The sequence below is a fragment of the Tachypleus tridentatus genome, chromosome 6 (genome assembly GCF_004210375.1).
Source record: "Tachypleus tridentatus isolate NWPU-2018 chromosome 6, ASM421037v1, whole genome shotgun sequence".
Lineage (NCBI taxonomy): Eukaryota > Metazoa > Arthropoda > Merostomata > Xiphosura > Limulidae > Tachypleus > Tachypleus tridentatus.
The window spans coordinates 20,058,683-20,072,667 of NC_134830.1; the positions used below are offsets into that span (position 1 = coordinate 20,058,683).

General features: G+C 33.0%; 2 protein-coding genes across 8 annotated transcripts in view; one reads left to right on the forward strand and one right to left on the reverse strand.

The window, feature by feature from the left end:
• Positions 1–13,985, reverse strand: part of dbo (Kelch-like protein diablo) — an 86,271-nt gene that overhangs the window by 62,111 nt on the left and 10,175 nt on the right. For 2 of the 7 annotated variants that reach the window (XM_076503637.1, XM_076503635.1), the window contains exon 1: positions 13,300–13,571. The exons of 1 other annotated variant lie outside the window; for it this stretch is intronic. The gene's annotated coding sequence lies outside the window, so the exon portion shown is untranslated. Of the gene's footprint in view, positions 1–7,675; positions 7,759–13,295; positions 13,572–13,985 lie in introns of those variants that run through there. 4 more of the 7 variants (XM_076503632.1, XM_076503629.1, XM_076503634.1 and 1 more) reach the window with 3 other exon arrangements.
• Positions 4,977–13,985, forward strand: part of LOC143252055 (nuclear hormone receptor FTZ-F1-like) — a 58,510-nt gene continuing 49,501 nt past the window's right edge. Inside the window, exon 1 of the mRNA XM_076503639.1 lies at positions 4,977–5,607. Coding sequence (XP_076359754.1) covers positions 5,232–5,607 — 376 coding nt within the window. The 5' untranslated portion in view covers positions 4,977–5,231. The remainder of the gene's footprint in view (positions 5,608–13,985) is intronic.

The following is a 13,985-nucleotide window of genomic DNA, read 5'->3' on the forward strand; positions in this document are numbered from 1 at the left end:
CTTACGAAAATGGTAAAAGAAGTTATTGAACGCACTTAATAAAGTCGAAAATGATTTTTTAAAACTCGAGAATCAAGAATTATTCGACTTACAAAGAAAAAATAAAAAATCGAATTCATTGTGTTTTAGCAACGTTTATCATGACACAAATCACCACTGTTTGATTATAATAGCTATCGAAGTCTCCTTAATCATACTAGCTGTTCCAACCAAGTAAAATAATATAGCTCTATTTTTTTCAAGACTAGAGAAAAAACAACAGCTGCTAGGTTATTTATGTATTTAATCCATAAACTTCTTCATGAAAGTGTATTATTATATTCCTGTAGTTATAAAAGAAAATAAATACAGAAGACTGAATATGAGCTTAAACAAGGAATCCTTGTCTACGTTGAGAATATTTTACATAATACATTTTTGTTTGCTACTCTTTTGCGAAACGTTTACTTAAAGTCTACATTTTGTTTACATCGCTAAAAGTATATATCTAATTTTTTATCTGTTGTATGGGATATTTATGAAATCCAGCATATGATTTTCACAGTGCAAAACTTATATCTTCAAAGATTTATGGCCAAGAATTCTACCTAATAATTTTGGCGACAAGTAGTAATAATGATAATTTTTGAATGAGAGTACTTAATATATTTTTTTTATGATTGCGTAAAACTTTATCTAATCCAAGTAAAACATTAGAAAGGGTGTCACTGTCAACGTAAATGAAATAGGTCAATAATGTATGTTTCTGTGCATTTAGTTCAAGATTAGGAGGGCAACTGAACAAACAAGAATAAAAAAATAGAAACGAATGGGGGCTCGTGGTGTCAACTATCAGATGAAGTATTTATACTTTATGTTATGTCAAATGTTCGTAACGTATCACAGCGCTAATCTTATGTCACATGTCATGCCTAGCTTCAAGCTTCTACTCGAGAAAGTGGGTGACCTAAATTTTTGGTCACGTGCCACACAATTACGTAGTGCTAGTTGTTCTACGGTTGCCTCATATTCCATGAATCATTTTTAATACGATGTTTAATTATTATTTGTGAACCAAATAAGGGGAAATATTATTTTAAAAAAATTCTGAATGTTGTTTTTATACGTAAGTATGTAGAAATTATACTATTATACCCCATCGATTTAGAGTCTGTTATCTTTTTTTTTAATTCAGCAGAAAAACTAATTTTTCACAAGTTTTGCTACCGAAAAAATCACACTTCCACATTTTTCACCAAACCTTATTTCTCTCTTCGTTTTTGTCGAATCCGATATGTATGTGTATGTGTCTTTACTTACAGCAAAGCCGCATCGGATTCTCTCCTGAGTTTCTCGAGGGGAATGGAACCCCCCATTTTAGTGTTGTAAATCCATAGACTTACTGCTGTACCAGCGGGAGACGAATCCGATACTCCGATATACATGTATTTTATGGTTTTTTCGTTTGTTGCTGTTTTTATGAATTAAACAGAACTTATAAGAAATGAAATAATATTACGATCATCTATTTAAACTCAACAATTATGTTACGTATTAAATACGATGGTTACAGTCCAACGATGGTTACTCTTTCTCTTTTTTTGCCGAACATTTTCAGTATAATAAAACAAAGGATGGAATAAAACAGTAGAAAATTAAACTTTGGGTTAAAAATAAAATAAGGATAAATTTTATTACACAAATAGCACTAGTGTAGCTATGAATAAGATAAAGTTTATTACAGAAATAGCACTAGTGCAGCTATGAATAAGGATAAAGTTTATTACACAAATAGCATTAGTGTAACTATGAATATGATAACGTTTATTACACAAATAGCACTGGTGTAGCTATGAATATGATAAAGTTTATTACACAAATAGCACTAGTGCAGCTATGAATATGATAACGTTTATTACACAAATAGCACTAGTGTAGCTATGAATATGATAAAGTTTATTACACAAATAGCACTAGTGCAGCTATGAATATGATAAAGTTTATTACACAAATAGCACTAGTGTAGCTATGAATATGATAAAGTTTATTACACAAATAGCACTAGTGTAACTATGAATAAGGATAAAGTTTATTACACAAATAGCATTAGTGTAGCTATGAATATGATAACGTTTATTACACAAATAGCACTAGTGTAACTATGAATATGATAACGTTTATTACACAAATAGCACTAGTGTAACTATGAATAAGGATAAAGTTTATTACACAAATAGCACTAGTGTAACTATGAATAAGGATAAAGTTTATTACACAAATAGCACTAGTGTAACTATGAATAAGGATAAAGTTTATTATACAAATAGCACTGGTGTAGCTATGAATATGATAACGTTTATTACACAAATAGCACTAGTGTAACTATGAATATGATAAAGTTTATTACACAAATAGCACTAGTGTAACTATGAATATGATAACGTTTATTACACAAATAGCACTAGTGTAACTATGAATATGATAACGTTTATTACACAAATAGCACTAGTGTAACTATGAATAAGGATAAAGTTTATTACACAAATAGCACTAGTGTAACTATGAATAAGGATAAAGTTTATTACACAAATAGCACTAGTGTAGCTATGAATATGATAACGTTTATTATACAAATAGCACTGGTGTAGCTATGAATATGATAACGTTTATTACACAAATAGCACTGGTGTAGCTATGAATATGATAACGTTTATTACACAAATAGCACTAGTGTAACTATGAATATGATAAAGGTTATTACACAAATAGCACTAGTGTAACTATGAATATGATAAAGGTTATTACACATATAGCACTAGTGTAGCTATAAATATGATAACGTTTATTACACAAATAGCACTAGTGTAACTATGAATATGATAACGTTTATTACACAAATAGCACTAGTGTAACTATGAATATGATAACGTTTATTACACAAATAGCACTAGTGTAACTATGAATATGATAACGTTTATTACACAAATAGCACTAGTGTAACTATGAATAAGGATAAAGGTTATTACACAAATAGCACTAGTGTAACTATGAATATGATAAAGGTTATTACACAAATAGCACTAGTGTAACTATGAATATGATAACGTTTATTACACAAATAGCACTAGTGTAACTATGAATATGATAACGTTTATTTCACAAATAGCACTAGTGTAACTATGAATAAGGATAAAGTTTATTACACAAATAGCACTAGTGTAACTATGAATAAGGATAAAGTTTATTACACAAATAGCACTAGTGTAACTATGAATATGATAACGTTTATTATACAAATAGCACTAGTGTAGCTATGAATATGATAACGTTTATTACACAAATAGCACTGGTGTAGCTATGAATATGATAACGTTTATTACACAAATAGCACTAGTGTAGCTATGAATATGATAAAGTTTATTACACAAATAGCACTAGTGTAGCTATGAATATGATAAAGTTTATTACACAAATAGCACTAGTGTAGCTATGAATATGATAAAGTTTATTACACAAATAGCACTAGTGTAGCTATGAATATGATAAAGTTTATTACACAAATAGCACTAGTGTGACTATGACTACGATTTCATCTTCTTACCTACAAATCCTTACCTCACATTTGCAAACGTTCAATAATTTATTTTATTCGTTGTCATTCGGCTGAGCATGGCCAGGTGATTAAGGCACTCGACTCGTAATCCTAGGATCGCGGGTTCGAATCCCCCTTCATTGCTTGTCCTTTCAGTTGTGGGGGCGTTATAATGTGTTGGTCAATCCCACTGTTCGTTGGTAAAACAGTAACCCAAGAGTTGGCGGTGGGTGATGATGACTAGCTGCCTTCTCTCGTCTTACACTGCTAAATTATGGACGGCTAACGCAGATAGCCCTCGTGTAGCTTTGTGCGAAATCCAAACGTTATCTTTCCATTGTTTTCTAATTGTATTAGATCGTGATTTTCGTACAATAAATAATAAGAGATTTTTAAAGTGACTACAATTCAGTAACGATCAATGATGTTTTATTTGAAACTCTTTATCAGTACTTTTCAAAGGTAAAGAAGGAAACACGGTTGTAGTAAATAATAGGATTTTGACAACACGGATTTATTTGTAAATACCCACGCACTACAGACAAATATATTTTATTAAAATTCATAACGTAATCAGAGAATGAGCAAAGACAGTAATACTTTAACCACGCTTTTATCTTGTGAAATATTTATTAAAGAAGCTGTCAGTTTTTTATAAAGTTTGATTTGTCTTTATATTTGTAAAATAGTGATGTAAAGGTTTTTATATGCCGTGAATCACGTGCTGTCCTTATAGTATCATAACTTTGTTCAAAAAAACGTGTTAGCAGTTTGTGTTTCTGTGTTTTAGCGAATTAAATCCCGAATTTTAGTCCGAAACTTATCACCGACCCACCGAAGAGGCCAACACTTTGAAAGCAGCCTATGGACAAAAGTTAAAAGTTTGCTGAAAATATCACTGAATGAATAAATGAAAGTTCAACAAAGTTATTAATATTTCTTTCTATTGTTACATTAAATTTTACCCTCTTATCGTATGAAACGTGTATACAAAATTTGGTGAGTCTTTTGGATTCCCATACATCTGAAATTTGTAGAAACGGTCTCACTTGTCCCAACAATTTCAACACCACTCAAAAATAGTTGCTTACTACTATGTTATAAACTTGACGACCAATTTTAACTTCTCTGTTTTTTTTATCTCGATGTGCTAATTTGTCGTTTAGGTGCTTAAAAATTTATATTTTTTATGACAACTGTTTCTATTTAGTAGAATTTTAAATATTTTCAACTAAATCGAAATAACTGTCTCTTTTTATCGGGCTTAACAAACACCCAAGCAGTGTTTACTTTCACTTTCACTTGACTCGTGAACAACGAAATACGACGAGTTTTCATTGGCCCAAACATTGGGCTGTTAATAGGTCACTAGGCCTGCAAGCATTAGCGCCATGTGACATAGACCCTACTACTGTGTAGTATAGACAACCAGCGTGTTCGATTATAGACAAAATGTACCTCTTGTTCCTGTCGTTCACGTGTCAGATCCGGAGTCGCGAGGTCTTAACTGCTCGTGACATGATATAACTTACTGAGTATATATTAAATGAGCATTGCTTTATAGGTAGTATTCAAAGTATCGGAAATATTAGTGTTTATATTGAAACATGGTGAAGTTTAGCAAATCGTAGTTGTGGTGAGAAACTAATTATTATTTAAAATGATGGCTACAACAAGTGTTATAAACAGTGCTTCTTGCTACATGTCGACCGCACAAATGTCTAATTTCAAAAATACAAGATCAATGTTTTCTACCCCTTCACCCGTGGCTCCAAGCGGTCATTTCCAATTTGAGCCACCGGACACTAAAGAAGTGATCGAGGAATTGTGTCCGGTGTGCGGAGACAAAGTTTCTGGCTATCATTACGGGCTGTTGACCTGTGAGTCATGCAAAGGATTTTTTAAGAGGACTGTTCAGAACAAAAAGGTGTACACGTGCGTCGCTGAGAGAAATTGTCATATTGACAAAACTCAGAGAAAACGTTGTCCGTATTGTCGTTTCCAAAAATGCCTGGATGTCGGTATGAAACTTGAAGGCAAGTATATTGCTAAATCATATAAAAACATTAAATGTGTTTTTAAGTTATTCCAAGCCGTAATTTTACACTTCTGTTATATAAACAACCTCCATTTTTGTCTGCCTTCAATGCAATTTCAGCTGCCTTTGGAAATTAAGTTAAAATATTTTAGGTTTTATGTTTACGTATGAAACGTTAATAATACTTGGGTGTTGTTTTTTTTTAATTTCGCACAAAGCTACTCGAGGGCTATCTGTGCTAGTCGTCCCTAATTTAGCAGTGTAAGACAAGAGGGAAGACAGCTAGTCATCACCACCCACCGCCAACTTTTGGGCTACTTTTTTACCAACGAATAGTGGGATTGATTGTAAAATTATAACGCCCTCACGGCTAAAAGGGCGAGCATGTTTGGCGCGACGGGGATGCGAACCCGCGACCCTCAGATTACAAGTCGCACGCCTTAACACGCTTGGCCATGCCGGGCCTAATAATACTCGTCTAGTGGAAATTAACATCTTACTCCACGTTGTCCCAGTACATACTTTTTGTTGCATAATAAAAACAATTTTCCAGATTGAATTTAATTTGTAGTTTAATATGTTTTAAATTTGTTTAGATTACACAAAATTATTAATAGTTGTTGTTGTTGTTTTCTTAACGCTGCCTTAGCGCAATATATCAATATATCAAGCTGTAATAATATAACTTATATAAAAAAAGTTCGTCTGTCATGTAGAGCACGCGATATTAATGAGGTTACCTCCAAGGTGTTTTCTTTTTCACTCAGAACAAACACACTTTCCAAAACTCGAGCGAAATCGAAAATTGGCCTAGTTGTGATAGAAGTGGTGACCCACAGACTAAGAATACAGGTTCGACTGACACAGAGAGAACGATTTAGTAGGTCACTACGAGATAACGTATATTATAAATATAAATATACTGTAATAATAACATTAAAAGCTAAAGTAAAGTGGGGTCAAGAGTGCAACGTTTCGGGCGCCGTTAATTTCAGCAGTTTTATGTGTAAACAGAAATAAATACAGTAAACAGAATAGATTCAGAAGATTGACAATCTGTTTAAAATACGACATACATAGATTTTTGCTGACTGATATATGGATAAACTTTGTAGATTGCTAGTTTTCGCTACGAATGCAGCATACACTAAATCAAATAAAACAAGCGTTTTCAAGGAAACCACAAATACACCTAAACACAGTACTCTCATTTAAATATAAGTTCTAGAAAATTTGTATATCAATTTTCTAACTTTCATTTTAAAGTCTTAATTTGAAAACACTGGTTACTGTTTTTTTTGTTGTTTTTTTTTTAATTTCACGCAAAGCTACTTGAGGGCTATCTGCACTAGCCATCTCTAATTTAGTAGTGTTAGACTAGAGGAAAGGCAGCTAGTGATCACCACCCACCGCCAACTCTTAGGGTACTCTTTTACCAACAAATAGTTGGATTTACCGTCACATTATAACGCCCCCACGGCTGAAAGAGCGAGCACGTTTGGTGTGGCGGGGATTCGAACTCGTGACTTTCAGATTACGAGTTGAGCGTCCTAACCACCTGGCTACGCGAGGCGAAGGTAGTGATTTATCTAAATAATTGCTTTGGAGCTAGGATTGTGTACTGTATTAATCTGTGGTTGACGCTGAATGGCTCTTAGACTTATTAAGATGTAAAAATTCGGTTATTAATTGGATAATACACAATCGTATACATTGTGGAGCAAACCTTCTATTATAAGTTCTAAAATCTAACAAAAAACTTTCTCCATTTCTACTCTTTTAAGCACATGATACACATCAGGTTATTTTGCTAAGACTAGAGTTCGAATCCCAACTGTTTTCTGGTAACTTAGCAATTTATTTTAACTCGGACATTGCCTTATGGTTAGAGTGGTGGACTGGGAATCGAAAGATACAAGGTTAGACTACATAGCGATACCGTTGAATACACACTGCACTTTCAGCTGTAAGTGTGTTACAAAAGGTTCTGTAAATTTCGTTATTCTGCTCAAAGTTCGACTAACCCTTTCTTTTCATCAGTAGTTCGTAATTACAAAGTTTTATACCTGAAGCCGAGAGGTCTTTTTTTGTGGTCGTTTAGCTCCACTTGTATATGGTGCTGTTCAAATTGAAAATTTCAGTACCAGCACTGAAAAACAAAAAAAAAACTTTTAAATATATTTCAAAGCAATTACTTCACCTTTGCCAGTTTCCTGAATGTCGACCTCGTTGAGCCGAATTTACACTATAATAGTCAACTCACTAAGTTTAAATAGTATCTGTATATTATGGAGAATAATATATCACTATTTATTTGCCTTCATTTAATTTATATGTAAAACGGCTCGTTTGGGTTTATCAAACGGTAAAACGGTAGGTGAATCTGACGATGACCGAAGAAGGTCGAAACGTTGTTCGCTCCTCTACGTAAACATTTTTCTCAACCCAAACGAGCCGTTTTTACATATATATTTTTCTCTATAAGTGGGTTTTCTCGACATCACTGATCTTCATTTAATTTGTTATCAACACTCAATTGATTCAGTGCTAGAACCACCCATTCTTTAATAGACTTAAATTTTAATACATTCAATCATCCTAAAACATTGCTTATGTATTTTACACTGATTCATTCTCAAGTTAGTTCAAGATTCAACATTTGAAAGGGTCTATCATTCGAGCAATATCCTAACTAATTTATTAATCAACTGAGAAAGACCTAACGCTCATAATAGTCATCCCTATGTTTGGGTTAATTACCAAAAGAAACTTAGGCAGTGTAACAGATTTATCGTTGTACATTTATTTTAGTGCCTACGCTTGTTTCTCTATAGTTTTCTTTTTTTTTTTGCATGTGACGTGTATTATTGACCGTATCGCGCAAGTCCCGCTTGTTTTCGAAATTTGTAGAATGTTCTTGAGTGTAAGAATCTTCAACATACTAGGTGGGTAATACTAGTGGTTGGCAGTATTGTTGCAAATGAACTTTGGTGAATGTTCTAAAGGCTCGCGTGATTGGTTTATAAAAACCGACGCGCCAGAAGATAAATATATAATTATTTTTGAACAGCTACAGTCAGTGTGCTATAGGTCTCGGAAACTATAATTGTGATTGATGTTAATAATCGGAGTTTGAGCAAGAACGTTTATAGATTTCGTATATTACAAACCATTCAACTTTAGTAAATTATATCAGGCGTTATTATTTCTACGAGGACATGAAATATCTTCGGTGAAAGGAGTCATCTTGTATCCTGTGTGAGGCTATCCAAGAAAAGATATCGTTAGCTTAAGCAAGGTGTAACAAAATTAACTCAGAATTAATTTACTCATCGATAAAATATTCACTTCTAAACCAAATGTAAAACTCAGCATTGTCTGTAAATTTGTAAAACTTTTGTATATAAGCCGTCATTTGTAATAACTATTAATAATAACCGTTAATTACAAATTGTACTTTTTGTTTGTTTGTATATTAAAATATATTTATATTAAAAAGAAAACTGTGTGTATCAATCTTATTGGCAAATACCATAAATTTAATACATATTAACATTTAATTAACTTTTAAATTCAAATTTCTCGCTATTTGAATTAGTAATGCGTTAAAATATGTAACATAATAAATTGGAAACTTGTCCGAAATAAATTATAATACGTAACACAATCAACTGGGGGCTCATGTCCGAGATCTAAATCAGAGACAAAATCCGAAATAAATTAAAATTAAAACAATAATTCAATTTATATTTATTAGTGCTAAAAAGTTTTGATCATGTCTAATTATCAAGATTTCTTGAATCACCCTTCCACGAACAACTAGAAAAATATAACAAAAGTGAACTGCTCGAAATTGCTGAAATTTTGGAATTAGAGGTTAAAAATCAATGAAAAAAATGAACTAAAAGCCGCATTGTTGAGATATCGGTCGATGATGATTCGTTGTCTGAGGTAACATTAGGGGAACTACCCTACTGTCTCCACTAACCAATCAGAGTTCAATGATAAAGACAGGTTAGAAATCCAGTTAAAGCTCAAAAAATAGAGCTCGAAGGAGCCCGTATACAGGCCGATATGAAGAAAGAGCAAGCTCGATAGAAAGTAAACATCTACAGGCCAAATAACCCTATATCGAAACCCAGAAAGAGTAAGCACATAACGAATCGTAAAGAGAAAGTAAACGTCTCGAGGCCAAACAAGCTCTTTTTGAAGCTGAGAAAGAAATTAGGTTGAAAGAAATGGAGACTCAACACTGATCGACCAAGGCAAAATGACAACATTGAACTCAGTTGATATATTAAAGTACAACCATTTAATGAAAATGAAGTTGATAAGTATTTCCAATATTTTGAAAAGGTTGCCTAAACCACGGAATAGCCAACCGAAAAATGGTCATTATTATTATTATTATTATTACATAGTGTTTTGAATGGCAAAGGCCAAGAAGCTTATGCTGCTCTCTCTCTAAAAGATTGCATCAGTTATGATATATGATAAGGTTAAAGCAGTTATTCTCAAATCATACGAGTCAGTACTGGAGGCTTGTTATTCTCAAAGCATACGAGTCAGTACTGGAGGCTTATTGCCAAAAGTTTCGAGGTTATCGTAAGCAAGATAGCCAACTTATATGGAATTCGCCCACGGAAAAAAAGGTTTATTTTGATCGGTGGTGTAATTCTATGCATATTGGCAACAGTTTCGATAAACTAAGACAATTACATCTAATTGAGGAATTCAAATGCTGTACAAGTGACGACCTCACACGTATTTGGACGAAACGAAAGTTGAAACGCTACAGGAAGCAGCTGTTCTTTCAGATGATTACACTTTAACACATAAAACCACTTTTCATAAAAAGAGATTTCTGCCAGCTTAGTAAAAACCTGTACCTGTTCAGTTCACTAAAGTTGTGGATTCTTCTAAAAAATCCAGCTCCTTTGGTTTGAAATCTTGAGACGGTCATGATAAAACTTTATCAAAACCATCAAAGCCTGTCTGTTATTTTTGTAAAAAGCCTGGTTATGTTATGTCCGATTGTTGGAGTTTATAAAGGAAAAATGAAAAGGAGGTAACACCCGATGCTCTTATGTCCACATATGGACGTAGTTTCACCAGATCATCCGATACTGTTGATTTGATCGCTAACAAAACTGTTGTAGATGGAAAGGAATTTAGACCTTTTGTATCTGTTGGTTCTGTGTCTTTAACGAAGAACACTGCTAATTCCATACTTATATTTTTATGTGATACTGGGGTAGCTCAACCATTGTTGTTAGAAGATCAACTTTAAATTCGAGCTCTGCCACTGGTGAATCTATCATGACTCAGGGTATAAAGGGTGGTTTTATTAATGTCCCCTTTTCATAATAGCTGTCTAACATCAGATCTAGCTTTGGGACCAATTGTGGTTGGAGTAAGACCTACTCTGCCAATTAAGGGCGTTTGTTATTGATGGGAAACGATTTGGCTGGGGGGGGGGAGTGATTTGTTGCCGAATCCAAAATGAGAAGTGAGCCGATAAATGCTTCATCTAAGGATGATGTTGCTGTTGAGGAAGTGTTTCCTTTGTATGCAGTGATTCGAGCTAAGGCAATGAAATTAATTTAAAAACAAATGATAGACACATGATCAGAGAACGACATTATAGATTTGTTACAGACATAATAGACACGTGTTCAAAGGACGACATTACAGATTTGTTACAGACATGATAGACACATGATCAAAGGGCGACATTACAGATTTGTTTGACATTTTTTGGGCCAGACATGGATCTTCTAAATGCTTGTCCGACTGACAAGTGTTTAATGAATGGCAATGTTGGACGTGAAGGAAGTTCTGTTTCATAAAAGCAAACTTATCCATCAGCAAGAAAAGAATCTTCAGATCTCTTAACTATTTAAATATATACTTCCAGAGAAAGAACTGGAGAAAGTTCAAAATGGTTACTTTTGCAAAAATGGTGTGCTCGTGAGAAAATAGAGACCACCCATTGTTCCAGGTTTATTTGATGGGGCTGTAGTCTATCAACTCGTTGTTCTAAAAACATATTATTCACAAATATTGAAAGTTCCCAGAGAACTTTCCATGGAGATGAATTATGTATGAGTAAGACATATGACAAAATTATGAGATATTTCTTTGGCCAAAAATTGGGCAAGATGTTTCTCATTTTTGTAAAACTTGTCATATATGTCAACGGGCAAAAAGACCTAATAAACAATTTCTGTTACTCCTTTGAAATCTATCCCAACGTTCGACAAATATCCCAGTCATATAATAATTGATTGTGTTAAGCCAAAAAGATAACATTTGTGTTTAAGCACTTTCGCGTGCTGTGTAATTTTATTATCATAAGGTTATTTGTATTGTATTATATATTGTCGTGTTTTTGAAAGTGTATGAATTTTTTACCATTTTTAATAATTTGTTATTAGCACACACACACACATATACATAATATCTTAGTTAAAATTGTCCAATGCCAATTTTTAATTCTCTACACTTATTTTGGTGTCTGCACTAGTTTCTGTATAGTTTTCTTTTTTGCATGTGAATTATATTCTTGATTGTGTATTTTGCAAGTCCCGCTTTTTCTCGAAATTTGTAGAACGTTCTTGGGTGTAAGAATCTACAACATATTACGTGGGTATGTAATACTAATGATTGACAGTATTGTTTCAAACGAACTTTCGGGAGTGTTCTAGAGGCTCGCGTGATTGATTGGTATGTAAAAACCGACGCTTCTAGAAACAAATAGATAATTATTATTGAACAACTACAGTCAATGTGCTATAGGCCTCGGAAGCTATAACTGTGATTAACACCTCTTAATCTGAAAGTACAATATTTGACCAGGAACGTTAATAGATTTCAAATATTGCAAACCATTCAACTTTAGTGAATTACTTCAAGGGTTATTATTTATACGAGGGCATTAAATATCTTCGCTGAAAGAAGTCAGCTTGTACTCTGTGTGAGGCTATTCAAGAAAAGAAATCGTTAGCTAAGACAAGGTGTAATAAAATCAACTCAAAATTAATTTGCTCACTGATAAAATATTCGCTTCTAGACCAGATATAAAACTTAGTACTGTCTGTCTCCGAAGACATAAGATATTGTCGCTGAGTCCTTTGCTGAGACATTTGTAAGTCTACGGATTTACAACGCTAAAATAAGAGGTTCGTGTCACGTCGGTGGACACAGCAAGTAGTCAGATGTGGTTTTACGATAAGAAAAAAAACACACGCACACAAACACAAATACTGGTGAAACTTTAAGTGTGTTTTAAGATTAGCCAGCCGTCAAAAAAAAGTGTATTTATGTATCAACAAAGAATTAATTTCCTGTCCGTGAATGTCGATAAAAGATTCAGTTCCAGACTAGATATAAGGCTCAGTATTATTTGCAAGTTTATGAAACTCTTGTATATAAACCTTAATTTGTAATAACTATTAGTAATAACTGTTATTATAAATTGTTTTGTTTATTTGTTTCTATATTAAAATATATCTGTGTTAAAAAATGAAAATTGTGTGTGTTGATCTTGTTGACAAATATCATTAATTTACCACATATTAACATTTAATTAACTTCTAAATTCAAACTTCCGGTTATTGGAAATAGTAATACGTTAACATACGTAACATAATAAATCGGAGACTCATCCAAAATAAATTATATTACCTACTATGCAGTCAGCAGCAAATTCCAGCAAAAGTGCTTTATCCAGTTTTTAACCAAATAGAGGGCTTGACTGTGCTTGTCTACAACTGAAGGAACAGATAATATTTAGAGCCATCGCAAGGCAAACATTGGACATTCTGGTTTATAGGATGGCTGGTATGAATATTTAAACTTTAATTAAAATAAAGTACAGAACAACATTTCGATCTTCTTAGTTCATGTTCAGGTTAACACAGAGAGTTTGTAAATAACCATTGACATGCGCGTGTCTTATGGACGAGAATGTAAACGGGTACTGGATTGTAGAGGGCGTTTCAGTTAGATGTTTGGTAATTAATTATTATAGGTAAATTTAAATTTATTTAATATTGGTTTAAAAAACACCTTTACACCTATACTCATAATATTTTTCTGTCATTATAATAACAGTGTTATACTATTGTACTTCTTTGCAAATTATCATGAAGTATACATTTTATTTCCTTTTTATATCGAATTACATTTTCTTTACATTAGTTCATGAATAAGACCACAGAGTGAAAAATATACTTTGCACACGGATGTTTTTGAAGACTGCTTTTTGTGGTTTGCAGTGTACTATAAACAGAGGGTTTGTTTTCACAAAGAAGAAAAAAAAGGTCAAAGTTCTCACCCAGTTCATCCTTTTGCTGATTATTTATAATCCTCAAA